The sequence below is a fragment of the Hemitrygon akajei genome, chromosome 24, assembly GCF_048418815.1.
Source record: "Hemitrygon akajei chromosome 24, sHemAka1.3, whole genome shotgun sequence".
In the NCBI taxonomy this organism is placed as follows: domain Eukaryota; kingdom Metazoa; phylum Chordata; class Chondrichthyes; order Myliobatiformes; family Dasyatidae; genus Hemitrygon; species Hemitrygon akajei.
In genome coordinates, this window is record NC_133147.1 from 4,165,863 (window position 1) to 4,193,182 (window position 27,320).

At 46.5% G+C, this 27,320-nt stretch overlaps 1 protein-coding gene across 3 annotated transcripts; it reads right to left on the reverse strand.

The window, feature by feature from the left end:
• Positions 1-26,834, reverse strand: LOC140715574 (neuronal pentraxin-2-like). 3 transcript variants are annotated; one of them, XM_073027936.1, is made up of 5 exons: positions 26,340-26,834; positions 17,110-17,314; positions 13,117-13,364; positions 5,700-5,879; positions 1-628 (listed from the first exon to the last, which is right to left on the reverse strand). In XM_073027936.1, exons 1-5 carry the CDS (start codon positions 26,757-26,759, stop codon positions 413-415), a joined length of 1,269 nt encoding a protein of 422 aa, XP_072884037.1. In that variant the 5' UTR covers positions 26,760-26,834; the 3' UTR covers positions 1-412. The 3 variants fall into 3 exon arrangements, with proteins under 3 accessions (XP_072884037.1, XP_072884036.1, XP_072884038.1); XM_073027935.1 differs by having other exon boundaries at positions 13,117-13,367; XM_073027937.1 differs by lacking the exons at positions 1-628; positions 5,700-5,879 and adding an exon at positions 10,834-11,698 and having other exon boundaries at positions 13,117-13,367.
• Positions 26,835-27,320: the final 486 nt, after the last annotated feature.

The window sequence follows — 27,320 nt, forward strand, 5'->3', positions numbered from 1 at the left end:
GAGAGAGAGAGAGAGAGAGAGGGAGAGAGAAAGAGATGGAGAGGGGTTAGAAAGGAGTTATAGTGAGAAGGCTGAGTTTATTTAGGGAGGTTTACAGACAGAAGGAGGGCCAGGGAAAGAGTGAGGGAAGGTTCAGAGATGCGGAGAGGTTTAGACGAGGAGTTCAGGGACCGTAGGGTTAACAGAGACGGAAAGGAGTTTACAGATTTCGGTGTGGTTACAGAGCGAAGGAGGGGTTACAGATATAGGCAGAGGTTTGTACAGATCGCGAAGGGGATGGGCCGTTGACAGCTATATGTTCATCTCTCGATTGCCCCATTCGGCATGACAGTGACGCTCCGGAGCTAGCTACGAGCCACCAGCATCCATTCCCCACCCTGATCCTCCTGCTCCCTCCATCCAGGTCCCTGGCTCAGGACCCCTGGCAGGGGTGCGACGGGAAACCGACGGCCCCGCCCCGCAACTCCACGCCGTCCGCCGTCCACGTCAGCAGATTGCCGACTGCCCGGACCTCGCAGGCCGTCAGTTGGCGCAGTTCCGCGGGCTCCAGCACTCGGTCCCACATGTTGAAGTCCGACAGGTTGCCAACGAAGGCTTGCGTGGCGTCGAACAGTCCACCCACCGAGTCCTGGGGAGAAGAAAGGGGAGAGCGTGTAAAATATCCTAAACCCGGCAGAGGATCGAAAAAAAGCTGCAAATGGTTGTAAACTCAGCCAGCTTCATCATGGGCAGTAGCCTCCCCAGCAATAAGGACATCTTCAAAAGACAATGTATTAATAACAGCGGTTACATGCTCGGCACAGCAATCTTTGACAGATAAGGGTTGGGCAGCCTATGTTGCCCACACAGATTTAACCAGACTTTGAGCGAGCTCCTTCACGATAGGCTGTGTTTAGAAGGTTAGGATGTACGGGATCCACGGTGAATTGCCCGTTTGGATTCAGAATCGGTTTGCCGTAGTAAACAGGGTCGCAGTGGAAAGGCTGTGACTCTGGTTCTAAGTCCGTAAACCAGTGGTGACCGGCGGATATTGGTCCTGGAATTCTTCTGTTTGTGATATTAGTTATATCTTAGTATCTGTTGTCTAAATGCTTCTCATAATCTTATAAACTGACCAGTTTCCCCTCAACTTCCGCAGTACCAGACAGAACATCCCCTCCTTATACCTCATACCTACCCACAGAAAAGATGTAAATAAGGTTGAAAGAGCACAGTGAAAATATACAAGGATATTACCGGATCTGGAGGACCTGAGTTATAGGGAAAGATTGAATAGCTTAGGACTGTCTTCTTTAGAACATAGAACATTGAGAGGAGATTAGGTAGAGGTGTACAAAATTATGAGTGGTACAGACAAGTTTAAATGAAAGCAGACTTTTCCCACCGAGTTTGGATTGGGTGGGATCATGGGTTAAGGGGTGAAAGGTGAAAAGGTTAAGGGGAACATGAGGGGAAACTTCTTCACCGAGAAGGTTGTGAGAGTATGGAACGAGCTGCCAGCACAAATGGTGTATGCGAGCTCGATTTCAACGTGTAAGAGAATTTTGGATAGGTACATGGATGGTAGGGGTATGGTTACGGTGCAGGCCGATGAGAGTAGGTAGTTTAAATGATTTCGGCACGGACTGATACGCCGAAGGACCTGTTTCTGTGCTGTACTTTTCTATGATTCTATGACCCTCTAATGGACACAGCATCCCTCCCGTTGAACCTCATCGTGGTGAACCTCTTCAATGGCAGGTCTGGTGTGAAGGGCCGAGTGGTTTTCTGTCCCTATTTTCCCGCAGACTGATAGCTTAATCACGAGGCTAGGTTGCAATTACTTTGGCCTTGCGCTACCCGGGTTCAATAGATAGCAAGCTTATCCAATTGATGTATGTAAGACGATTAAGGGCTTTACTGTTAAAGAGAGAGAACCTCTATCTCTGCCTCACTATCCAGATGTCCATTAGCCTGAAACACACCTAATCTTTTCAGCCTATGAAACCATCGGTAACAGTTTTACTCCGTTCTGTATTCTGATATTTCTCTTTCCCTCAATCGGCTGTTGTAACGAAATGACCTATACGGATGGGCCACAGTGACACGCAGGAACACACATGCACTTATAGACGTGCAGACAAACACATACACAAGAAAGCATACAAGACCGCACGGTGGCACACAAAGGAACGCACAGGCGCATTCACAAGACAGAGAATGCACACAGATACTCCAAATGCACACAGGCACACGAATAACACATGGTGTGGTGGAGTAGTTCCTAGGACAATGCTCTATAGTACCAGTGACCCAGGCTCAATTCCCCTCGCTGCCTATAAAAAAGTATGTACGTTCTCCCCGTGACCGCGTGGGTTCCCACTGTGTGGTCCGGCTTCCTCCCACAGTCCAAAGACGTACCAGTTGGTAGATTAATTGGTCATTGTAAATTGTCCCGTGACTAGGCTCGGGTTACATCAGGTGTTGTTGCTCAAAGGATTAATTCCGCGCTGTATCTCAATAAATAAAAAGAACGCGCACACATGAACACGTTTAGACACACGCAGATACAAGAACACAGCCGCATACATACAAGAACACAGGAAGAACCATAAAACGATCACAGAGTAAAGCAAGCAGACGTACAGTAGACAGATACAGGTACAGAACAACAGACACAGAAGAACCCGCAGATGCACATAAAAGAGCACAAGAAGGCACACAGATACAGAAAGAGGGAAAAAAGACGAACAAACACAAATACACAGACATACAGGCAGACGCCCACAGGTACTGTACACAAAATCAGACACAGTACACTTGCATACACACACACACACACACACACACACACACACACACACGCACACACACACACACACACACAAACATATAGAGTTGCACAGACACACACACCGACACACACTTACAAACACCGAAACGGACACACTGATAGTGACTCATAAACACACACACACACACACACACACATACACAAACATATAGAGTTGCACAGACACACACACCGACACACACTTACACACAAACACCGAAACGGGCACACTGATAGTGACTCATAAACACACACACACACACACACACACACACACACACACACACACACACACACACACACACACACACACACACACACACACACACACAGAGGACGTCGGTCAGACCCGTAGTTTTCGCAGAGTGTGGGAGTGTGGGTTATTATCATCCTATTGATGGCGGAGCAGGGTGAAGTTGCCGAGTGCCGTACTCTCACTCCTAAATTTGCGCGTTCTTCCATTAATTCCCCCATCCTTATATTTCCTAATTATCGCAACATTTCCTGGAAAACAATAACGCTCTGTCATTGGAAAAGCTACGCTAATTCGTTTCCGACTTTAAGGTGGGGGTGGTTGTGACAGGAGAGAGAATTGTTTTTTTTGGGAGTTTGATTAACTTAACGTGGTTTTCGTGGAAAAGACGCCTGGAGATTAACGCACTCAGTCTGATGAATCACTAATCGCGACGGACAGATGGAGGCAAATGACGGATATCACGCTCCGCATTATTATCTCAATCAAGTGGGGGGATTAACGTGTTTTAAATTGCTTTGGGAGCTGCTGCCAAGAAAGAAACGTGTTCACGCAACAGTAAAACAATGCTGATCTGATATTCACTGTGTGTGTGTGTGTGGAGTGTGAGAGAGAGAGAGAGAGATGAGAGGAGAGAGAGGAGAGAGAGAGAGAGGGAGAGAGAGGAGAGAGAGAGAGAGAGAGAGAGAGAGAGAGAGAGAGGAGAGAGAGAGAGAGAGGAGAGAGAGAGAGAGAGAGAGAGAGAGAGAGAGGGAGAGATAATGCATGGAAATGGGAGGCGTGAGGAGAGATTGGGGTAGTGTGAGACAGGCGAGAGAAGCAGGAAAGGGGGAGAAAAGTGTGTGTCCATATGACAGGAAACACAGCGGTGAGGGGACGGAAAGAGAGTGGAAGAGGAAAAGATATTGGGGAAGAGACAAAAAAGGATAAAGAATCAGGATTGGAGAGCGAGAGACAGAGAGAAGAAGGCGAATCAGAAGAGAGCATTGTGTGTCGGCATTGTGTGTCGGTGATTTGAATGAAGGAATTAATGGCTTTGTGGGCAGGTTTGCGGACGATACGAAGATAGGTAGAGGGGCCGGTAATACTGTGGAAGCAGGGAGGCTACAAAAGGACTAGGAGAATGGGCAAAGAAGGGTCAAATGAAAATATAGTGTCGAGAAGTGTAGGGTCATACACTTTGGTAGAAGAAATAAAAGCGCAGACTATTTTCTAAATAGAGAGAAAATTAAAAATCTGAGGTAGAAAGGTACTTGGGAGTCCTCTTGCAGACAGTCAGTGGGGAGGAAGGCAGATGCAGTGGTAGCATTCATTTCGAGAGGGTTATAATATAAAAAACAGGGATTCGCTGCTGAGTCTTTATGCACTGGTGAGGCCTCATTTAGAGTATTGTGAGCAGCTTTGGGCCCCCTATTTCAGAACGGATGTACTGACACTGGAGAGGGTTCAGAGGAGGTTCACGTGAAGGGTTCTGGGATTGAAGGACCTATCATATGAGGAGCGTCTGACGGGTCTGCGCCTGTATTCGAATTCAGAAGAATGACGGGAGGGGTCTCATTGAAAGATATCGAAGGCTGAAACGCCTAGATAGAATGGATGTGGATAGGAATTTTTCCATGGTGGGAGAGTCTCGGATTAGAGGGCGCAGCCTCAGAATAGAGGGACGTGCATTGTGAACGGTGGTGAGGAGGAATTTCTTTAGCCAGAGTGTGGTGAATCTGTGGAATTCATTCCCGCAGAGGGCTGTTTAGGCCAGGTGATTGTGTGCATTCAGGCCAGAAGTTGATATGTTCTTGATTAATCAGGGTATGAAAGGTTACGGGAGAAGGCAGGAGAATGAGATTCTGAGGGATAATAAAGCTGCCACGATGAATGGCGGAGAAGACTCGACGGGCGAATGGCCTAATTCTGGTCCTATATCTTATCGTCTTATAAGGGGATGAGAGAAAGAACAGCATAAAATTTGGCCAGAGAGAGATGAGGAGGAAGAAAGAGGAGAGAAGATGGGAAGAAAGTGAATGTGAGAGAGAATGAGAGGGAGAGATGGGAGAGAATGGAACGGCGAGAGAGGAAAGAGAGCGAGAGTGCAGTGGCAGAGAGAAAGAGAGAGGGGGAGAGAAAGGGGATGGAGCAGCGAGGGGAAAGGTGTGAGGAGAAGAAACGAAAGAGAGAGTGAGATAAAAGAGAGTGAGAGTTAGGGTAGAATGTAGAGAGGTCGGAGAGATGAACCGGAGGAGAGAGGGTAGAGAGGAGTGACAGAACGGATAGGAAGAAAAGGGAAAGAGAAGAAAGATAGGTTAGAGGGCAGAGAGAGAGAGAGAGATACGACGAAGGAGACAGGAATTGGAGAGAGCTGAGAGGGAAGTGGGGTTGACAGAAAGAGGGAAGAAAAATGAGAGAGAAGAAAGTTACGGAATAAAGCTATTGGATACCGAAGTAGAAAAAAAAGGAAGGAAATGAAATGGGAAGGAATAGAGATAAAGGAGAGACAGGGAAATTGAGAGTTGGGTGATAAGCAAAAAAAAAAAGCACAGAGAAACGTTCAGCCCATCTAACCTCGTATACCTCCTCCCATACCAGCCACCCCCGAGACTTTATCCTGAGAAGGGAAGGGCCGGGAGAAGCGACGCTCACCTGCTCCTGGCCCAGGATGAAGATGCCGCCCAGCCCGATCGGATGCCAGGGAGCCAGGCTCCGCCCGCAGCCCCGACTCACTCCGTCCTGGTAGACCTCCCAGACGCCGTCGCGCGTTGACCACGTGACGCAGACGTGGTGCCACTTCCCATCGTTGAGCACCAGCGGCAGCGTGGCGACCTGGAAGCAGGCGGAGGCTCTAGTTAATTTCCATTGGCGGAAAACCAACGGGAGTCCCACTCCACCCGGTGCCTCCCACCCTGAGTCACAGGGTCATAGTCACAGTCACAGAGTACTACTGCACGGAAACAGGTCCTTCGGCCCATCTGTTATCTGTTTATTCCCAGCGACCCACCCCTGGAACATAGCCTTCAAAATCCCGCCCATCCATGTACTTATTCAAACTTCTCTTAAATATTGCAATCGAATCCTCAAGCATCACTCCCGCTGGCAGCTCGTTCCACACTCTCATCACCCTCTGAGTGATGGAGTTACTCCCTCAGGTTCCGATTAAATATTTCATCTTTCACCCTTAATCTATGGCCTCTAGTTCTATTCTCACCCAACCTCAGTGGAAAAAGCCAGCTTGCACTTACTTTATCTATACAGTACCTCTGTCAAATCTCTCCTAATTATCTTAGACTCCATGGAATAAATTCCTAACCTATTCAACCTTCCTCTATAACTCGGGTCCTCAGGTCCCGCAGACATCCTCGTAAATTTTCCCATGAACCCATCTGACTCCACGAGCCAAGAAAAAGACCAACTGGAGACCCCGTCGTCGCATAGCGGTAATGGACTTCAGCTAAGACTTTGACAAAGTCCTTCATGGCAGGGATATAACTCATGCGATCCACGTGGTGTTAACTGACTGGATTCACAATTAGACCAGTGGTGAGAAATAGAGGGTGATGTTCGAGGGTTTTTTTCTTAGACTGGTGGGCGGTGTCTAGTGATGTGACACAGGTGTCGCTACTGAGACCTTCTCTGCTCGTAATTTATATAAAGGAATTGGATGTGAATGCACAACGCATATTGAGTAAGTGTGTGGATGATTCTAAAGTAGGTGGTGCTGCAGATTCTGTAGAAGGTTATGAAATTTAACGGGAGGATCTTGATGACCTCTGTGGGTGGGCTGAGAATAGTAACCCAGGTAACACGTGAGGCACTGCAGTTTGGGAGATGTAACCTGGGTCGTCCTTTTACAGTAAGCGTTCGATAGCACTCTCCAAGTAGGACCATGGAGCGTGTTATGAAACACAGAGAGATCGATGAGTGCAAGTGTATAGTTCACTGAAAGTGGGGTCATTGGTGGATAGAGTGGTGAAGAAGGTGTTTGGACCGGAAATATCTCGCAATGAAGTACCGTCCATTTTGCCCGCCACTGGAGATTTCTGCGATCGTTTTGTCCTGAGGTGTGCGTCGCTGGAACTAAACAGAATTACAGATGGGCCGAAGGACCTGTTTGGTCATTTCCATTTATGTCCATAAACATGTCCATTTATAACGCAGATAAGGGGGAATTTCTTTAGCAAGAAGGTGGTGAATATATGCAATTCATTGCCACAGGCGGCTGTGGAGACCAAGTCATAGGGCATATTTAAGGCAAAGGCTGAGAGATTCTTTATTAATTATGGCATAAAGGATATGGCGAGAGGGCAGGAGATTGGAGGTGAGATGGAAATGGATTAACCATGATGAAATGGTGGAGGTGACTCAATGGGAAAATGACCTAACTCTGATCCCATGTCTTATAGTCTTATTATTATGGGTGTTTGAGGTTTACAGGTCAATGGACCAAATGCGGGCAGATGGGACTAACTCACCGAGCAACACGGTCTTGCAGGGCCCAGTAGGGCTTGTTTCCATGCTGTAGGACTTTCTGACCCTGTCAATGCCCATAATGTCAAGTACTGTCAGACCCTCCAACGACCTCCTTCGCTCCAGGGAGAACAGCCCTAGCCTCTCCGATCTCTTCTCAAGACGAAATTCCTCAATCTAGAGAATATTGCTGCGAAAATACCTCCAATATAATGAAACTCGTTCTTTTCATGGTACTGCATGTTTCCCTAACGCCTCTTTACGTAATCACCTCTCTTTTACCTCAGGCAGCGACTCCCCTCCCCCACTGCTTCTTAACTGTAGAGATTGTGTCTGATTTTATTGGACACCAAACACGAAGTAGGGGTCAGAAGGTACCGTACAGAAAATGCCAGATGAACTGTGTTTCCAGCATATCTTGTGTTTGTGGTTTAAAGGGCAACTGGTCAAAGCCCGTGAGGCAAAACAGTCAAGGGCCTATTACCACACTGTAGCATGCTACTACTCTATGACAAGAGTCCGTATGGCAGGAATAGGTTGAAAGGTTGGCACATAATTGTGGGCCGAAGGGCCTGCACTGTGCTGTATTGTTCCACAAGGAGGGGACAATACTTGCAATTCGTCCACCTAGGATTAGTGAGTCTGTAACTGTTTTTTTCTGATCATTGAAGGGATTCAGGCTCTACAGGCTGAGCCAGAATTTAACTTCGCACCCCCAGTTGGCCATGAGCATGTGGTCTAACACTCAGCAGGTCAGGCAACATCTATGTGAAGAGTCATCGCAAATGGAATTGAAATCCGACAAATTAAAAGCTGCACTTTGTGGGTTTAGGATTTATAGTAAATTCTGGGGCCTTTCTGGCTTCTTCCCCTTTTTTCCCGTTTAGATGAAGCGTCTCGGCTCGAAACGACGGTACTTTATTCCTCTCTATAGATGCTGCCTAACCTGCTGAGTTTATCCAGCAGTTTGTGTACGTTACTTTGGATTTCCAGCACCTGCGGAATCTTTTGTGTAAAATGATAGGGCGCCGGGGAGCGTTGAAGAACAGAGAGACCTATGGCTACAGGTAACCGGTTCTCTGAAGTTCCAACGCAGGGAGGCAGGGTGATGAAGGCATTCAGTACAACAACTGGGGCGTCATGTCACAGTCGTATCAGTCGTTGATACGAATTGGAATTGCTTTATTATTGCTGGGGTACTGTATTGCTTCATACAGTTGAGGCGACTCGGGTTCGATTCTTGCTGCTGCGTGTAAGGAGTTTATAGGTTCTCCCCGTGACCGCGTGGGTTTCCTCCGGGTATTCCGGTTTTCTCCCTCATTCCAAAGACGTACTGGTTGTTAGGTTAATTGATCATTGTAAATTGTCCCGTGATTAGGGTACAATTAAATCGAGAGAATGCTGGGTGGTGTGGTTTGAAGGGCCGGAAGAACCTATTCTGCGCTGTATCTCAATAAATAGTTGCACGGAAAAACAGAGACAATCTTGTCTTTCACACTGTTTATACAGATCAGATTATTACACAGTGAACTGAGGTAGCATAAGGTGAAACAATAACAGAATACAGAATAGAATATAACAGCTAAAGAGAATGTGCAGTGGTAGACAATAAGTTGGAAGGTCATATCTAATGTGGATTGTAAGTCAGGAGTCGATCTTAGCGTACTGTTTACCATTTAATAGTCTTATAACAGAGGAATAGAAGTTGTCCCTGAGCCTCGTGATATGTTCTTTCAGGCTTTTGTATCTTCTTTCCATAGGAGAAGGGAGAGGAGAGGAAGTGCGGGGTGAGTGGGGTGTTTGATTACGTTGGCTGTTTTATTGAGGCAGCGAGTAGTGTAGACAGAGTCAATGGAGGGGAGGGTTGTTTCTGTGATGTGATGAGCTGTGTCCACAACTCTCTGCAGTTCTGGAGGTCACGTACCAAACCACGATGTATCTGGCCTAAGATGCATCGATGCAAATTGGTGAGGGTCGGCGGGACATACTAACTTTCTTTAGCCTCGTCAGCTAGAATACACATATAGTTATGGTCATCACACTATAGGAAGGATGTGATTAAGCAGGAGACAGTACAGAAACAATACATAAATATGTTGCCAGGAGTGGCGAGGAGTGATCGGATAGGCTGGGACTGTTTTTCCTTTGAATGGAGCCGAGCGTGATCTTAAATAGACGTGTAACATCACGAGGGGTGTAGATAAGGTGACGGGTCACTGCGTTCGACGTCGGGTAGGGGAATCTAAAAGTTGAGGCCCTGAGTTTAAAATGAGTGGGGGAAGCTTTAAAGGGGACCTGAAGGGCAGATTTTCACCCAGAGGGTGGTGGATATGTGAAACGAGCTGCCAGAAAAAGTGATAGAGCCGGGTACAATTATTCTATTTATTTATTAAGAGATACAGCACTGCAACAGGCCCTTCTGGTCCAATGAGCCCACACCGCCCATCTACGCCAATGTGACTAATTAATCTTCTAACGCGTAATTCTTTGGAATGTGGTAGGAAACCGGTGGAAACCAATGTGGTCACGGGGAGAACATACCAACTTCTTACAGACGACATCGGAATTGAACCCGTGCTGCTGCCGCTGCAATAACGTCACAATAATCATTATGCTACCGTGCCAACCCACGTTTACACCACATTTTGACAGGTACCTGGATAGGAAAGCCTTAGAAGTAATGGGCCAAATGGGGCTAGCTCAGGAAGGCATGTCCAAAGGCATGAAACAGTCGTGCAGAAGGGTTCGTTTCCGCTCAGTGCTACTCAACAAAGCGCTGTACCTTTTCACACGTAGTGAAGTCGTCGTCCAACTCACATTAAAATAGAATTCTACATCAATGCGCGATGTAATGCTTTGATCTGTATGAACTGTAAGCAAAACAAGCATTTCACTGTATCTCGGTATCATCATCATCATCATTATGTGCTGTGTCAAATGACGTGGTGATCATGGTCTATGACCACGATTGTTCTTGGCAAATTTTTCTGCAGAAGTGGCTTGCCACCTCCTTCTTCTCGGCAGTGTCTTTACAAGACAGGCTATCCCGGCCATTATCAATACTAATCCGAGATTATCTGCCTAGGGTCAGTGGTCGCATAACCAGGACTTATGGTATGCATACAACTGTCCGCCACTTGCTTACATGGCTTTACGTGGCCCTGGTTGGGGAGTGGGGTTAAGCAAGTGCTACACCTTGTCGAAGAGTGAGCTGCAGGCTAGCGGAGGGAAGGTGTGCCGTACACCTCCTTTGGTCGAGACCTGTCTCCACCCTGCCACCCATTCAGTATTTGTGACAATAACAAACTAATTCCAATTCCAATACCAATTTATTCTTGCACTGTTTCTTTGTTTGATTCATTAATCTCATTCATCTTCGACGCGCTTCCTGAAGTCAGATAAATTTCTATAATCCAGTGAAGACTCCCTTCTCCCGGCAGGGACTAAAACTACGTATGTTGATCTCTTTAGTTCTCTGCTTTCAAATAGAATTCATTCTGTATCTCAGTACATGTGACAATACCAAAGCAATAGCAACATCAATAGCAAATATACCCTTTTGTCCCCCCAAAAAGTGTCCCAAATTAACTTCTGTACATACTTGTCTCGTATCGATATTATTATCCCCTCCCCACCCCCGGAATGAAAGAAATATAATCAAAAGGAAGTAGGGCCAGCGTCTTTACTTTCTTGGAAGGTAAAGAAGGTTGGGCTTGTTGGAATACTCTGACAACTTCTACAGACGTTCTGTTGAAAGTGCCTGACTGGTCTGGTATGGTAATGCTAATACGAAGTTGGACGGAGCAATGGACTTAGGACAGTACGTCACGGGCACACAACTCCCCCAGATGAGAGTTTATAGCATCTAATTTTCTTGGATTAGAGGGTGCAAGACATCAGGAAAGGCTGGGCATACTTGAATTATTCTTCCACGAGCGTCGAAGGCTGAGAGAAAACCTGTCCGAGCTTTTTTAAAAAAAGGAAGTTTAAGGGGAATAGTTATCAACCAAAATCGTTTCTCCAGGGCAGCTCTTGTACCCAATAAAGTGGTCACTCAGTGTATGTCCGTGGTCCTCTACTGCTGTTACACATCCATTTCCAGGTGAGACGTGCTGTAGGATCTTATATGGTCTTCTCCTTCCTGTTAGTTTGCACGAGTCTGGCCATTGTCCACTGATCTAAATCATTAAAAAGGCATTTTCGCTCACAGAATTGTTTTTGTTTTTTGTTTTTGCACGCTATTCTGCGTAAACTTTAGAGACTGTTGCGTGTTTGTGAGAGACCCAACCCACCCCGTCTGCGTCATCATTCCACGCTCAAAGACATTTAGATCGCATTTCTTCCCCATTTGGATGTTTGGTCTGAACTTCTTTGTATTTGCTAAAACATGCAGTTTGTTGGAGTTTATGAGTTTTATTTACATATGAGGAAAATGGAGGGATAGGGATGAGACACAGTTTCCAGCTGGCAGCAAGATTGGTACAATATCATGGGTCTATGTGTGCTGGCCTGGTGTTTACAGGAAAGATGAAAATAAGATTCGAAGAGGACAGAGAAGAATTAGACGGGACTTGACGATCTGAGTCATTGGGAGTGGCTGACTACGTGAGGATTTTATTCCCTGGAGAGTAGGAGAATGGGGAAGATTTGATACAAGGAAATAAAGTTATGGGAGGTATAGTTAGGGCTGAGATTGGGTGAGACTAGAACTAGAGGTCATGGATTAAGTGTGAAAGGTGAACTGTTTAAGGGGAAAATGATAGGGACTTGCACTCAAGGGATGGTGTGAATGTGGAAAGAGCTGCCGGCGCAAAGAGCGGATGTGGGTTCATTTCCACCATTTAGATACATTTGGATGAGCGCATAGATGGGACCATTATGGAAGGCTATGGGCTATGGGCCATATGCAGGTCAATAGGACTAGGCGGAATAGTAGTTTGGCACGGATGGTAAGGGCCGAAAGGCCTGTGGTGCTCTAGTGCTTTATTACTTTGTGACTATGACTGTGCTCAGTTCTGGTCACCTCACTATAGGAAGGATGTGAAAACCATAGAAAGGATGCAGAGGAGATTTATAAGGATGTTGCCTGGATTGGGGAGCATGTCTTATGAGAATAGCCTGAGTGAACTCGGCTTTTTCTCCTTGGAGCGACGAAGGATGAGAGGTGACCTGATAGGGGTGTATAAGATGATGAAAGGCATTGATCGCGTGGATAGTCCCAGGGCTGAAATGGCTAGCACTAGAGGGCACAGTTTTAAGGTGCTTGGAAGAAGGTACAGAGGAAAGGTCAGGGGTAAGTTTTTTATGCAGAGAGTGGTGAGTATGCTGAAAGGGCTGTCGGCGACGGTGGTGGAGGCGGATACGATAGGGTCTTTTAAGAGACTCCTGGACAGGTACATGGAGCGCAGAAAAATAGATGGTTCTAGGTAACCCTAGGTAATTTCTGAGGCAAGGACATGTTCGGCACAGCTTTGTGGGCCGAAGGGCCTGTATTGTGCTGTAAGTTTTCTATGTTTCTATGTATGACCTGTCCAGTACTGTATCGTTCTGTGCTTTTTTGTAACCCACCGCAACCGCGTCTCTCAGCCATGCACACCTTGTCATTAATGACGAGTTCCATGGGGTTCGTTCCCCACTCGGCCAGAACGAGTTCGTTGGGCTGTCCGGGCACGGCGTAGGAGAAGGGTGTCCCAATCCCGGGGGCTTCCGAGGTCTTCAAGCGCAGGCAAATGGTGAAGGCGAAGATTTCCTGCGACAGGGTCTGTGTCATCCTGGCGAACATGTAATTGGTCCTCAGCGGGAAGGCCACTTGGAATTCGTCGTGGCTGATCGCTGTGTCTTCCTCTGCTGGGAAGTGAATTACAGAACTGGTTAAGCATAGCTCCGAAGGGAAACCTGGGAAATCTGGCGAGCTACTTCGGTAGTCAGAAGGAGAGATGGACTAGGAGGCAATGAGACGAAGGCAATGATAAACTAGGGGCGGAAGGTAAAGAGGAGAGGTATAGATCATAAGACCGTAAGACATATGAGCAGAATTAGGTCAATCAGCTCATCATGGCTGAATCAGGATCCCACACATTCCTATACACCTGCCAAATATCGCCAAATCCTTTGATGTCCTGACGGCAGTAGATCGATGAGATAGAAGGAGGGTTGAGGGTGAATGCAAAAGATGGAGCGATACGGTGGGTGCAAGGATGTTTAAATAGATGGGTGCAGAGTACAATAGACGGACACGTTTTAATGGGTAAGCTTCGAATGGAAGGGCAGATGATTCGATGGATCAATAGCGAACAACTAGGGATGGATAGAGAGTTCCATGGATGGGCGGGCGAATGCAGTGGATGGGTAGAAAAGCAATGGGACGATAAATTGATTACTGGATGGATAGACTGTTCGATGGATAGTTGAAGGAATATGGAGTTAAAATGGCGGGTTGGTTAGACGGAAGTGTATAGATAGTGGATGGGCGAGGCGATACTGGATGGTGATAGTGACTCGGTAGGGGCAAAATGGAGGAATGAGTGATAGATAAAGAGGTACAAAGGAAGGTTAAAAGGTTATAAACACGGGAAATTCTGCAGATAATTCAAATCCAGAGCAACACAATGCTGGAGGAACGCAGCAGGTCATGCAACATCTGTCGAAATTAAAGAAAAAACAACATTCGATGTTTCGCCCGAGACCCTTCTTCGGAACTGGAAAGGAAGCGGGGAGATTCCTGAATAGAAGAAAATCTAGAGGGAGGGAAATGAAGGACATCTAACAGGAGTTAGGCGAAGACAGGTGGGTAGGAAAGGTTAAAGGCTGGAGAGGAAGGAATCTGATAGGAGAGGTGAGTGGATTATAGGTGAAAGGGAAAGAGGAGGGGTCCTAGGGGAGGTGACAGGCAGGTGAGAAGAGGTAAGAGGCCAGAGTTGGGAATAGAAGAAGCAGTGGGGATATGTTTTTTTAACCGGAAGAAGAAATCGATATTCTTGCTTCAAGTTTGAGGCTACCCAGACGGAATACAAGGTGTTGCTCCTCCTCCCTGAGCGTGGCCTCATCATGACTCACGAGGAGACCATGGAACGGCATGTTGGAACGGGAATGAGAATCGAAATTGCAACATTTGGCCATTGGGAAGTAACGCTTTTGGCGGAAGGAGTGGAGGCGCTCGATGGAACAGTCCCCAATTTACGTCGGATCTCACCAATGTAGAGGTGGCCGCATCGGGAGCACTGTGAACAATGGACGACCCCAACAGATTCGTAGGTGAAGTGTTGCGTCATCTGGAAGAGCTGTTTGCCGCCCAGAATGGATGTGAGGGAGGAGGTGAAGAGGGTTAGTCGGATGGGTGGGGATAAAACAGAGATATGGATTACATGGATAGACCGAAAGATACCAAGGATATTAAGAGGGTTCTATGTTTGATCGAGAAAATGTAGTGAACGAAAAAAGATAACACGTAGGGATCGATGACTGGATTGAGATATACAAAGGATGGATGGAGGGCAACATTGAAAGGCGGTGGATACGATGGATGGGTTGAGATGAACTGGAAGCATTGATAGAGATTAAAGGGTGGATAGAGTGTTCGATGGAGGGGCGGAGAATGCAGTGGATGAGCAGAAAAATGGATGGAGAGTTAGACTGGGGTGGAGAGTTAGAAGCTTTGGTGGATGGGTGGTAGATAAAAAGGATGTTTAGAAGGCATGACGATTGGCGGTGAGATAAGATGTGAGTGAATAAAGTTAATGTTAACGGTGGAGAGAAAGTGGAAGTATAGAAGTACAGAAGTATAGACAGGGTTTGGGGCGCTCTTGTGGATGGTGAGATAAAAACCATTGATATAAGTTTGGATGGGTAGTTGGTGATTATCTCGCACCAGTCTCCGTAAGCTCTAGAGCAGGGATTCCCAATCTTTTGTATGTCATGGACCCCAGGTTGGGAACCCTTCTTCTACAGTCTGTTGTGCGTGAAAATCACAGGAGATCCAAACTTTCCGAGTTACTCAAACCACCCCGTCTTCCATCAACAATCATTCCATGTTCAAAGTCACTTAGATCCCGTTTCTTCACCATTCCGCCGTTTGGTTTGAACAACAGTGGAATCTCATGACCATGGATGCATGCTTTTTTGCATTAAATTGCTGCAGCGTAGTTGAATGATTATACGTATGCATTAAAGAGCAAGTGTATAGATGTACTTAATAAAATGGCCACTGTATCTAAGATTCTCTTTGCACCCACGCGTGCAAGTAGTCGGGCTAATGGCAATAAACCCAACGTTATTTTGACGTTGATAAAATCGGAACGATGGAGGTTCATCAGGATGGAGCATTTCTGTTTTGAAAAGGGACTAAAGAGATTGGGTCTGCTTTCCCCGGGGAGTTGAAGAACAGACATAAATGAGAAAATATCAGCGTTTTAGGTAGTGTAGATAATAAGAAGCTACCCCTTTTACCATTGGAAAATTAAACAAAGTTGGATAGATTTAGGCATGGTGGCGGGGTGAGATTCAATGTCGACCTAAGGTCTTCACCCAGAGACTAGGCAGTTCTCGGAACGCATTGCTGAAGAGAGCAGTGGAAGCAAATTCGTGGACAGGTTTTAGAAAGTGTCTAAACGACATCCTAACCCTGGCACAGCGTGCCACAGGCAGTCGGTACTAATGGGGCGAACGCTGTAAGATGATATCGATAGGGATGGAGCTGACACGTTAGCATGCACGTTGTTGGCCTAATGGCCTATTTACACGTTACAGGACTCTATGATAATCAGTGTACGGTATGTCGTTGTATGTTAAGAACACAGAACAGTGTAGCACAGGATGGGCTTTATGGCCCACGTTGTTAGGCCGACCCTTTAACCCACTCTATGTGCAATCCGCACAACCCATAACCATCGATTTATCTTACATCACTGTCACTATCTAACATTCTCTGAAATGTCCCTATTGTACCAGCCTCTACTGTAACCCTCGGCACTGCGTTCCAAAACCCACCTCTATTTGCGTCAAAAAAGTTACCTTACCTCTGGCATTCCCCCTTAGCGTTCCACCCTCTTAAAAGTGATATCATCTGTATTAGTCACTGCGTCCCTCGGAAAAAAAGGCTTTTCCCTCTATCCATGCCTGTGATAATCTTATCCACCTCCATCAACTTTCCTTTCGTCCTTCTCGATCCAAAGAGAAAAACCCTGTCTCCTTCAACCTTTCCTCACAATGCTTTCTAATCCAGACAGCATCCTGGCGATTCTCCTCCACACCCTTTCTAACGCTTGCACATCCCTCCTATAAAGACGAGATCAGAACTGAACGCAATACTCCGTGTGTGGTCTAAACAGAGTTTTATAGAACTACATTACCTTTCTGCTACCAAACTCACTTAATCACCCTGACAACTTGCGGGACAAAATTCAGAGATCTATGGATTTGGAACCCAAAATCCATCTCTTCTTCCACATGCTAAGAATTATGCCTTTAACCAAGACTTATAGTTCGTGCCATGCGGGAATTGTTAAATTCTTGTGTAAAATCATGTAACATTTATTGATATCCGCCCACACACAACCGCCCCGTCCGTTCCCTGCGACCACCTTGCTCTCACCTGTTGTGAATCTGGGCTGCTGCTTCGGGTTCATCTCGCTGAGGACGGTGTCCAGCTTGAGGTGACCCCCGCGGAGCGTCTCCTCGGTGCGATTGGCCGCTCGGGCCCTCCAGCTCCCGGCCACCCTGCGCTGCGACTTCCACTGCGGTTGAAGGAGGCTGAGCAGAGCCTTGGCACGTTCAGTGTCTGGGCCTTTCCCTTTTTCCTGATCAAAAAGCGAGGAAGCGTGTCAGCCGGATTCCCCTACTCCCAGCCCTTCCGATATCGCTTTGACCCCCCCCCGCTGTCCAATTCCCCGATCTCCTCCTCCCCGTAGTCTGATAACTTACTCGCAGCCATCTTTGACTCTTTTCCTTCCCTCGTCTCCCACTCCCTGCGTTATTAAACTGTTTCCTCTCTCTGTCATATTTTCATTAACTCTGTCTCTTACACCCTGCCCTTATCCACCGTTCTGCTCATCCTCTCATCCCCGGCGTTATAAGCCATAACTTCATCTTCCGCCCTCCCTTCATAATTCCCTTGCTCTCCTGCTTGTTACTTATTCGCAGAACAAGAACTGTAATAGAGCAGTAGGCTTGAACGTTTTAACCGAGTCATCTTAGTAAGGGTACACAATAGGGCAAGTTATGGTGTGAGAACAGCAAATCGGGAGAACGATAAGAAAGGACACGAGCACTGGAAAGTCGGCGTCAAAAGGGAAAACCCCCAGCACTTAGAAGGCCCAATCGATTCACTGCGTGATTAATCAGCTCATGCGCCGTTGCAAAATTCCCACAAATGAATCGGTACCGTTTGCTCCCACCTTTTGTTCTCCACTTCGCTCCTCTCCTTATTCTTTGCATGAAAATTCCTCTCCCCCCCCCGAAACCATTGCTCGCTGCCTCGTTCTCCTTCTCATCTCTTCTCCCTCCGCTAATCCCTTGCAGAATCTTCTTCTCTTGAAGGCTCCCTTGCTCTCCTTCTCACCCTTGCTCCGTACACTCCTCATTCTTTGCATTAATTTCCCTCCTCATCCCTCATGCTCAGTCCTCCATCCGTAATTTAACTCCTGATGGCTCCTTCAACGTCTCTCTCCTGTCATTCATCTCTTGTTCCATTCCTTCCGTGCGCTCAGCTCATCAAACACTCATCCTTGCATCAAAAGAGATGTCTTCTCTAGCCCACATCAGAGTCCTCGGTTGATGGGTGCAATTCACCACACCGGCGCATCCCACTCCACACCCAACTGGAAACGTCATAATAAAAAAAAATCTGTTCGTCCTCTGACCATAGGAACAGAATTAAGCTATTCGGCCATCGAGCCTGTCCTCTATTCCACCATGGCCAACTTATTATCCCTCTCAATCACATTCTCCTCTTCGCAACATTTGATACTCTTATCAGAAACTTATAAATCTCCACTTTAGACACACCCAATGACTTGGACTGCACAGTCGTCTGTGACAATGAATTCTGCAGATTTACGACCCCCAGGTGAAGAGATTCCTCGCCATCTCTGTACTAAAAGATTGCCCTTGTATTCCGAAGCTGTGCACTCTGATCCTAGACTCCACCACTTTAGGAAACATCCTCTCCACGCCCTTTTTATCGAGGCCTTTCCATATTCGTTAGGCTTCAGTGAGATTCTCCGCTTATTCTCTAAGCTCCAGGCTCACACCCATTAAACGCTCCTTATACATTAACCTTTTCATTCCAGCGATCATTCTCGTGCACTTCCTCTGGACCCTCTCCAATGCCAGTATATTTCCTCTTAGTTAAAGGGCCCAGACTGCTTACAATAGTCCAAATTCGGACTGACCAATGCATATAAATCCTCAGCATTACATTCTTGCTTTTATATTCTAGTCTTCTCGAACTGAATGCTAACATCGTATTTGCCTCCGCTCTTTCAGCAGGTTTTATCTAGGTTACCTTCTTCCCTCCCAATCATTAACCCAAACCCAAACCTTCTCTCCCACTCTTCTGCCGTTTTTTGCCCCTCAGAAGGAATGAAAGCCATCAAAATGATCCGCATTATTTTGTGGCCTCTCTGCATTTGGGAACAGAGTTTGGAAATTAAAAGTAAAATATCCCCCAGCCACACTAAATTTCACATTAATAGAGGAAATCCTAGAAATTCTCAGCAGGTCGTCAGCGACCGTGGAGGGAGAAACAGAATTCACGTTTGAGTTCTATAAATAACAACCCAGAATACTGCAAACACCCAGAATGTCATGCAACATTCAAGACACTGACATTTACACCTAGTGGTAACGTTATTCGGAACACCAGTACATCTGCTTGATAATGCAAATAACTAATCAGCCAATCATATAGTAGCACTCAGAATCAGGTTATGCAAAGGGCTTTTGTAGTGAAGTATGTTGTTTCGCGCAAGCAGAGCATTGCAATACATAATCAAAACTATAAATTGCATATATTATTGCATATGGGTTCAATGCCAATTTAGAAATCTAATGGCGATGGGGAGGAAGTTTGTGTAACTTTGAGTGTGTGGCTTCAGGCTCCTGTACCTCCCCCTGGATGTTAGTAATTAAAAGAGGGCATGCTGTTTTTTGAGGCATCGCCTTTTGACGGTGTACTCGATGCTGTGGAAGCTAGTGCCCATGATGGACTGGACCAGTTTGCAAATTTCTTTTCAGTGGCCCTTCCCTGCCATACTGTGATGCAACCAGTCAGAATGCTGTCCACACTACATCTGTAGAAATTTTCAGGAGTCTTTGGTGACACGCCAATCTTCTCAAACTACTGCTGAAATATCACCGCTGTTGTGCCTTCTTTGCATCGATACGTTGGGGCTAGGATAGGCAGAGTCATAGAGTCACAGAAAAGTACAGTACAGAAACAGGCCATTCAACCCATTCATCTGAGCAGAGCCATTCAAACTGCCTACTCCCATCGACCTGCACCATCACCTCCTTCCTATCCAAGATTCACTTCAAATTTGAAATCGAGTTCGCATGCACCACCTGCACTGGCAGTTCGTTCCATAATCTCACGACTTATTGAGTGAAGAAGTTTCCTCTCACGTTCCCCTTAAAATTTTCACCTTTCGCCCTTTAACGATTACCTTCGGTTGTATTCCCACCCAACCTTAGTGGACAAAGCCTGTTTACGTTTAACCCACCATAATTTTGTATACCTCTATCAAATCTCCTCTCAATCTTCTACGCTCCAAGGAAAAAAGCCCTAAATATTCAATCTTTCCATATAACTCAGGTCCTCCACACCTGCAATATCCTTGCAAAATTTCTCTGTACTCTTTCGAATTTATTTTTTCAGAGGTGTTGACTTCCAGAAATTTGAAACTGGTTACCCTTTCGACGATTGATTCCTCGATGGATACTCGTGTGTGTCCCACTCAACTTCCCCTTCCTGAAGTCCACAATCAATTCCTCGCGCTCACTGATGTTGAATGCAAGGGTTTGTTTCGACACCACTCAATCAGATGATCAATCTCGTTCTTGCACGCCTCATCGTCGCCATTTGAAATTCTGCTAACAATATCTGTGTCTTCCGCAAATTCATAGACGGTGCTTGAGCTGAGCCTACCCACACAGTCGTGGATGTAGAGAGAGTAGAGGAATGCGCAAAGCCTTTGAGTGGCAGCAGTGTCGGTGAGTAAAAGATGGTATTTCCGATCTGCACTGGCCATGGTCTCCCGATGAGTGCTGTAAGTCTGGTATCCAGTTGCAGAGGGAGGTCCAGAGGTCCAGATTTTAGAGCTTGACAGCTGACTTGTAATCAGTAAGCAGCTCCTGACCTAGGTTTTATTATTGATCAGATGACCCAGTGCAATTGCACCCGCCATCTATTGTGGCGATAGATAAATTGCATTGGTCCAGGTCTTTGCTTAGGTAGAAACTTATTCGGGCTATGACCAGCTTTTAAAAGCACTCCATCACAATAGATGTAAGCGCAACTGGGTGATAGTCATAGCTTTCCCTGTTCTTCTTGGGCACTGTTGTGATTGTCGCTCTGCTGAAGCAGGTGGGAATCTCTGACTGCGGCAGTGAGAGGTGGAAGATGTCCTTGAACAACCCCGCTTCTTGGTTCTCACAGGTTTTCCGCGCAAAACGAAGTACATTATCAGAGCATGACACTTTGCGAGGTTTCATCTTCATAAAAAATGTTCTGACGTCGCCCTCAGAGACAGAGAATAGAGGATCACCAGCTGCTGTAGCAGTTCGGACAGGTGTAGTTTTATTATTTTCAAAGCGTGCATACAAGGTGTTTAGGTCATCTGAGAGTTAAACATCACTTTCATTTATGATAGTAGGTTTCTCCTGGTAGAAAGTAATGGCTTGCAAACCCTTCCAGAACTGCCTTGCAGCCGATTTCATCTCTAACTTCAATAAGAATTGTTTTTTTCGTTCTTAATACACCTTCCGCATGTCACTTCTGAACTTCATGTACAGTTGTGGGGATCACGGCTCTTGAATGTCAACCTCAGCAGACTACGAATATCCTGATTCATCCACGGTTTTGTTTTGCTGATGTCCGGTATGTTCTCGAAGGCACACACTCATCCACTCAGGTGTTGATGAAGTCCGTGACAACTGTGATGTATTCATTCAGATCTGAAGATGAGTCTCTGAATATTGTCCAGTCCACCAACTCAAGCTCTCCTTCTCTCCCTTGGCCATACCCTCTTGGTCCACTCACTGATGCTGCGGTCTTTGTTCTCTGTACGCTGAGAGTAGAAGTACAGCCAGGTGATCAGACTTCCCAAAGTGTGGGCGTGGGATAGCACTACACGTGTTGTTGATGTTGATGCAACTGTGATCAAATATGTTGTCTCCCCTGATTCCACAGCTCATATGTTGATGGTAGTTGTTCAGGAACTTCTTCAGGCCGGCTAGGTTGAAATTCCACGCAATGACAGGGAAGGAATCAGAGTGCGCTGTTTCATGGCTGCTGATCACGGTGCTCACCTCCTCCATTTGGCCTGTGGTTGAACGCATCAACCAGGATGATGGCGGTAAAATTCTCGGCAGATCAAGTGGACAACACTTGATGGCTGGATATTCCAGGTTGTGTGAGCACGACTGAAACTGAAACATCACGTCTGTGCAGCATGATGAGTTAATGATGAAGCGTACCTGTACCATTCTGCTTCAAGTTCACTTAGATCACATTATGTATTCCACCCCTCTGCCTTTAAAATACTCAACTGGCGTGTCTGTGGAGAATGGTGAAGCCTTCAGACTGCAGCTGTGCGTCCGAAATGGAGCCATGTTCCCACGAAACAAAGTACACAGTAGATCCAGATGTCGTTCTAGAATCTTGCTCCGAAGTCTTCAGTTTTGTTTTACAGATGCCATACTATCGCCAGCAGGATAGCCGGGAGTTTGTGTGTGGTGGGGGGGGGGGGGGGGTGGTCAAAGGTCTCTGCATTTCAATCTGACCTGTACAATTCGCGCAGTTCCCGCTTCTGTTTTTTTTTAAAAAGGGGAAATGTACTCGCGACCTGAGCCTTCTGTCCGGTCTCCGTCGATTTTGAGGATCAATTGCTGCTTTAAATGTCCTAAAACGATGTTGCTTGCTGGTACCCATGACCGTGACTGTGGATTTTAGCTGTAGTAGTCCTAAATGGGAATATTTGATGATTTCCATCGAGGCTACACACAAAGTGTAGCCACTTATCTGCGCCATCTTAGTAAACACATGCAGAAATGGTCAAGAGATTCAGTTGCTGTTCAGACCAAGTATAGGAACGTCATATGATCTAAATGAATTTGATCGTGGAATAATTGATGAGCAAACCGATTGTTGTAATTAACAGACTGTTGATCACCTCGAATTTGCACACGCAACTGTCTCTGGAGTTTACAGAGAATGGTGCGAAAAAAGTAATCAAGTTGCAGTTTGGTGGGCGAAAACGCCTTGTTAATGAGAGAGGTCTAAGGATAGTGGCTAGACTGTTCCAGCTGACAGGAACTAATGCGTTACAACAGAGGTGTGCAGAAGGACATCTCTAAAGTACAACACGTCGAACCTCGAAAAGGATGGGCTACAGCAGCAGAAAATTATGAACATGCAGGAGTACACTCAATGGCCGCTTTATTAGGTGCGAGAGGTTCATACGTTTCAATCAGATGATTTTTATTCAGCTCTATTTCTGGAACTTAGGCAGACCACCGCTGCCTGGTTGTGTCCGCTATCGACCACACTTTCTTGAGTTTTCTTCCTCACTGCCTGCTTTAGCGGTCGTAAGCCAGTGGAGCTTTAGTATCATTGTTTATGTCCTCTGCCGTTCGCAGGAGACAGATGGAAATTTCCCTAATTGAATTATCTCCTTGATTCTTGATCTCTCGTACTTATCCCCTGTCTCTACTCCCCTCATTTCCTGTTGTTCGCGCCGACTTAATCCCATTTTCATCTTCTGCCTCTCCTCACTCTCTCGACTCCTGTCATGTTGCGCTCTTTCGCTTCCTCCATTGGCATTTACTGGCTTACCATCCTGGGTCCGGTGCTCCCGGTGTGGCTTCCTATTTGTGATTGGCTCACTTTCCTACTTCTTTGTCGAATTTTAATTTCTCCCCTTATATCCCACAAACTTTCGCTAACTTTCTCTCCCCTTTTTTCTCTCTGTTCCAATCTCTTCCCTTTTTCATAATTTTTTTGACATCAATTCGCTGTGTTCGCTCTGGTTTAGAACAGTAAAGGGTTAAATTTCTTTAGCCGGAAGGTGGTGAATCTACGAAATTCATTGCCAGAGACGGTTGTGCAAGCCAAAGACGAGGCTGATCGTTTCCTGGTTAGTAAGGGCGGTCAAAGGTTACGGGGAAGAGGCAGGATAATTCATTCCTTCATTCATTTATTCATCCATTTATTTATTTATTTGTTTGTTTGTTTGTTTGTCTGTTTATTTATTTATTGAGAAACCCCGCGGAAAAGACCGTTCCAGCCCTTTGAGCCGCACCACGTTGCAATCCCCCGATTCAATCCTAGCCTAATTATAGGTAAATTTACATCAATCAATTAACATACATACTGGTGCATCTTTGGACAGTAGAAGGGAACCGGAGCACCCAGAGGAAACCCACGTGATCACGGGGAGAACGTACAAACTCATTTCAAACAGTTGCCGGATTTGAACTGCAAAGCGTTAACTTAATCACTGCACTACTGAACCACCCTCAGTGGTGTTGAGGGTGTTAACAAATCAGTGATGATGAAGTAGAGTTGATGGGCTGAATGGCCGAATTCTGATCCTACGTCATATTGTCTTATAGTTCTAACCAATCGGTGTTTCTTGCTTTTCCCTATGCGCTCACTTCTCCCTAATACGTTCACACATCTCTCCTGGTACTACCTAAGTCGCTCTTTCTCATTATCTCTCCTAACTCCTATTCTTTTTGAATAAACTCTCCTTGGGCTTCCAGCCGGGTATAGTATCGATTTTAACCAAATTTTCAATGACAAACTCTGCCGTCTTCATTAGGGATTCATCTGTCTTACACAATTCTTTCGGAAGTTCCATAATCACGGCGTTACACAGGGCAGGAGTAGAATCTTCCTTGCAACCTTTCTAAATTCCCAAAAAAGCTGATCCCATCGGCCCACATCCCTGTAAACATTTTATACTCATGCTCCTGTGTAAATGTGCTTTAAATGTTGTAATTGTTCAAGCTGGCATGTACTCTGCAGCCCGTTCCGGATATATGCCATAACAGATTTCCGTAGATACTGCTTGACCTGTCAAGTTCCTCCAGTTCCTCCACGCTACTTCGGATTTCCAGCATCTGCAAAATCTCTTGTTCTCTCGATAGCTGTCACCTCCACCACGTCCACATTAGTTTATTCTTCTCTCCCTTTAGCTCTACGCTTTCTAGTTTTGCCCGCCTCTGCTCTGGGATAGAAAGACTGTGACCATTCACCATTTATATGCCTCTCAAGATGTTATACATCCCTGTCGGGTCTCCCTCGGCCTCCTACGTTCCAGGTGAAGCAACCCATCCAGCAACTCTGACATTCCCATTGTTATTTGTTTTCACCTATCTCTTCCTACAGACCATAAGTCAAAGGAGCAGACAGGCCGATTTTACTATCCCTCTCAACCCCATTCTCCTGCTATCTCCCCGTAACCTTTGACGCCCTGGCGAATCAAGAATCTATCAAACCCCGCTCTAAATGTACCCAATGACTTGGCCTTCACAGCCACATGTGGCGATGAATTCCAGAAATTCACCACCCTCTGGCTAAAGAAATTCCTCCTCATCTCCGTTCTAAAAGGACGTTCTTGTATTCTGAGGCTGCGCCTTCTGGTCGTAGACCCCCTCATTATAGAAAATATTCACTCTACCTCTACTCTATCTAGGCCTTTCAACATTCGGGTTGGAAAGAGATTCAGGCCCAGAGTCATCAAACCTCGTCATACCTTGTCATAAGCTTCTCTTTATCTCACTCAGTGACACATGACAGCCCCCCATATGTCGTAATAATCAGTGCCTTTGGTTCAGACCTTGCCAGATGTGTAAACGGATGTCAGTTTACCCAGTCATGCCACCCCAGCATCTTGTATGAATTGAAGTCATCAACCCTCTCATAAACTCCAGGGATTCTCTGCCTTACAGTTTAACCCTTGTGATACTAGACGCCTAAAGTGTTCACCCCCTCATTTTTCTCTCTGTCTTTAGTCAAGCCTCGAACATTGTAGTCCTCTCACCTCGCTTTCACTCGCCACAATTACTCATTGGTTTCTCTTCCCTCCATACTATTCTCTCTTTCTCTCTCCTCTGCCCCTCTGTATTACATTCTCCCTTCAGACGCTCTCTCTTTCCATTCCTTATCCCCCTCGAGCCTCTGTATGATTGTCACTAATTCAGCTCTGTTTCTATTCCTGCCTCTCTTACACCCTTCCGTTTTCCTCCTCCACCCTCGCTCCTGTCTCTACCTCTTACTTGTTCCAATTCCTTATTTTACCTTCTCTTTCAATCCAGGCCATTCATTCACTTCCCCATGTTCATGCTTTGCTTCCCCCTCTATCAGTCTTTCCAACCTCTCTCCTCCAACGTATGCACACGCTCTTTCGTCCCACTCTCTCACTTCTCATCGCCTTTCTATACTGTCTGATTGACCCTCCTCATATCCTCTCCGCACCATTTACCTTCCTGAATCTCGCTGTTTACTGCTTCGAAGGACCGTCGTTTCATTCCCTCCTCTATTTTGTCCGCCGCGACCCCTCTCCCCACTGGTTTGAATTTCCCCTCCCCCCCCTCATTCACCTGGCCGACGTGCGAGTCGGAAGTGGTTGGCGGGTCTCCCATGGTGTTCCGAATTTTGCCGAATCCCTGTCGGTGATCCTTGTGGTAGCCGGAGCGGTGGTGAACCCGCTCCATGCTGGGGTCAGAGCCGAGGTCGTGGCCGTGCTCCAGGTGAGCCGAGCCCTCGCAAAGAGCCAGCTTGGCCATCAGCTCCTGGATAGTCTCCCGCTGGTCCAGCAATGACTCTTTCTGCTGGACCAGCTCCTCCCGCATGTGGAGGATAACGCTCTTGGCGTGATCCGATACCCTTGGCTGCGCGCCTCCGTGCTCCCTGTCCCGTGTCACTTGAGTGCAAAGGTAACTGGTTGGCTGGCTGTTGGCCGCGCAGCAGACGGCCAGCCAACACCAGCAGGCCGCCCACATGGCCCATAGCTGTCGCATCTCAGGGGTTCCCACCGTCCTTCGGTCACCTCGAGGGGAGGATATCTCCGGTTTCTCTCTTCAATCTTTGTGACACTGCTGTGCCCTCGATTAAGGGATTAGCTCAGTCCGCCTCTTAGTCTGCATTGTCTGCGTCAGCTTCCAAAGCAATCCCGTTTCCATGGCAGCCGCGTCGATTTAAAAGAGAGAGGGCAGGACTAAGAATAAATCTTTAAACGGTGGCTAATTGAACCTCTTTAATGAAAAAACAGTCGTCATTCACCCCCTAGACGCTCGGACTTCAGCACCGTTTCGTCACTTTTGCTTGTCCCGAGAACATGCGTCCAGTAGCCACCTTATTGTAATATCCAACACAATAAATTTATCACTGTGTATGATCATGTTCTTTTGCAGCTCCAGCCCATCCCACTTGTGCGTACTCTCGACACGTTGTGCGTTCAGAGATGCTGTTCTGCACACCACTGTTGTAACGCATAGTTGTTTGAGTAACTCTCGGCTTCCTGTGAGCTTGGACCAGTCTGGACATTCTCCTCTGATCCTTGTCATTAAAAAGCAGTTTTC

Bases quoted from the DNA above. Each gene is read 5' to 3' on its own strand.
- LOC140715574 (XM_073027935.1), bottom strand. From the start codon at position 26,759: ATGCGACAGCTATGGGCCATGTGGGCGGCCTGCTGGTGTTGGCTGGCC. The intron at 17,315-26,339 runs GTGAATGAGGGG...CTTTTTGATCAG, and splicing joins CCGACTCGCACGTCGGCCAG to GAAAAAGGGAAAGGCCCAGA. The intron at 5,880-13,116 runs GTGTGCATGGCT...GCCTGCTTCCAG, and splicing joins AACTCGTCATTAATGACAAG to GTCGCCACGCTGCCGCTGGT.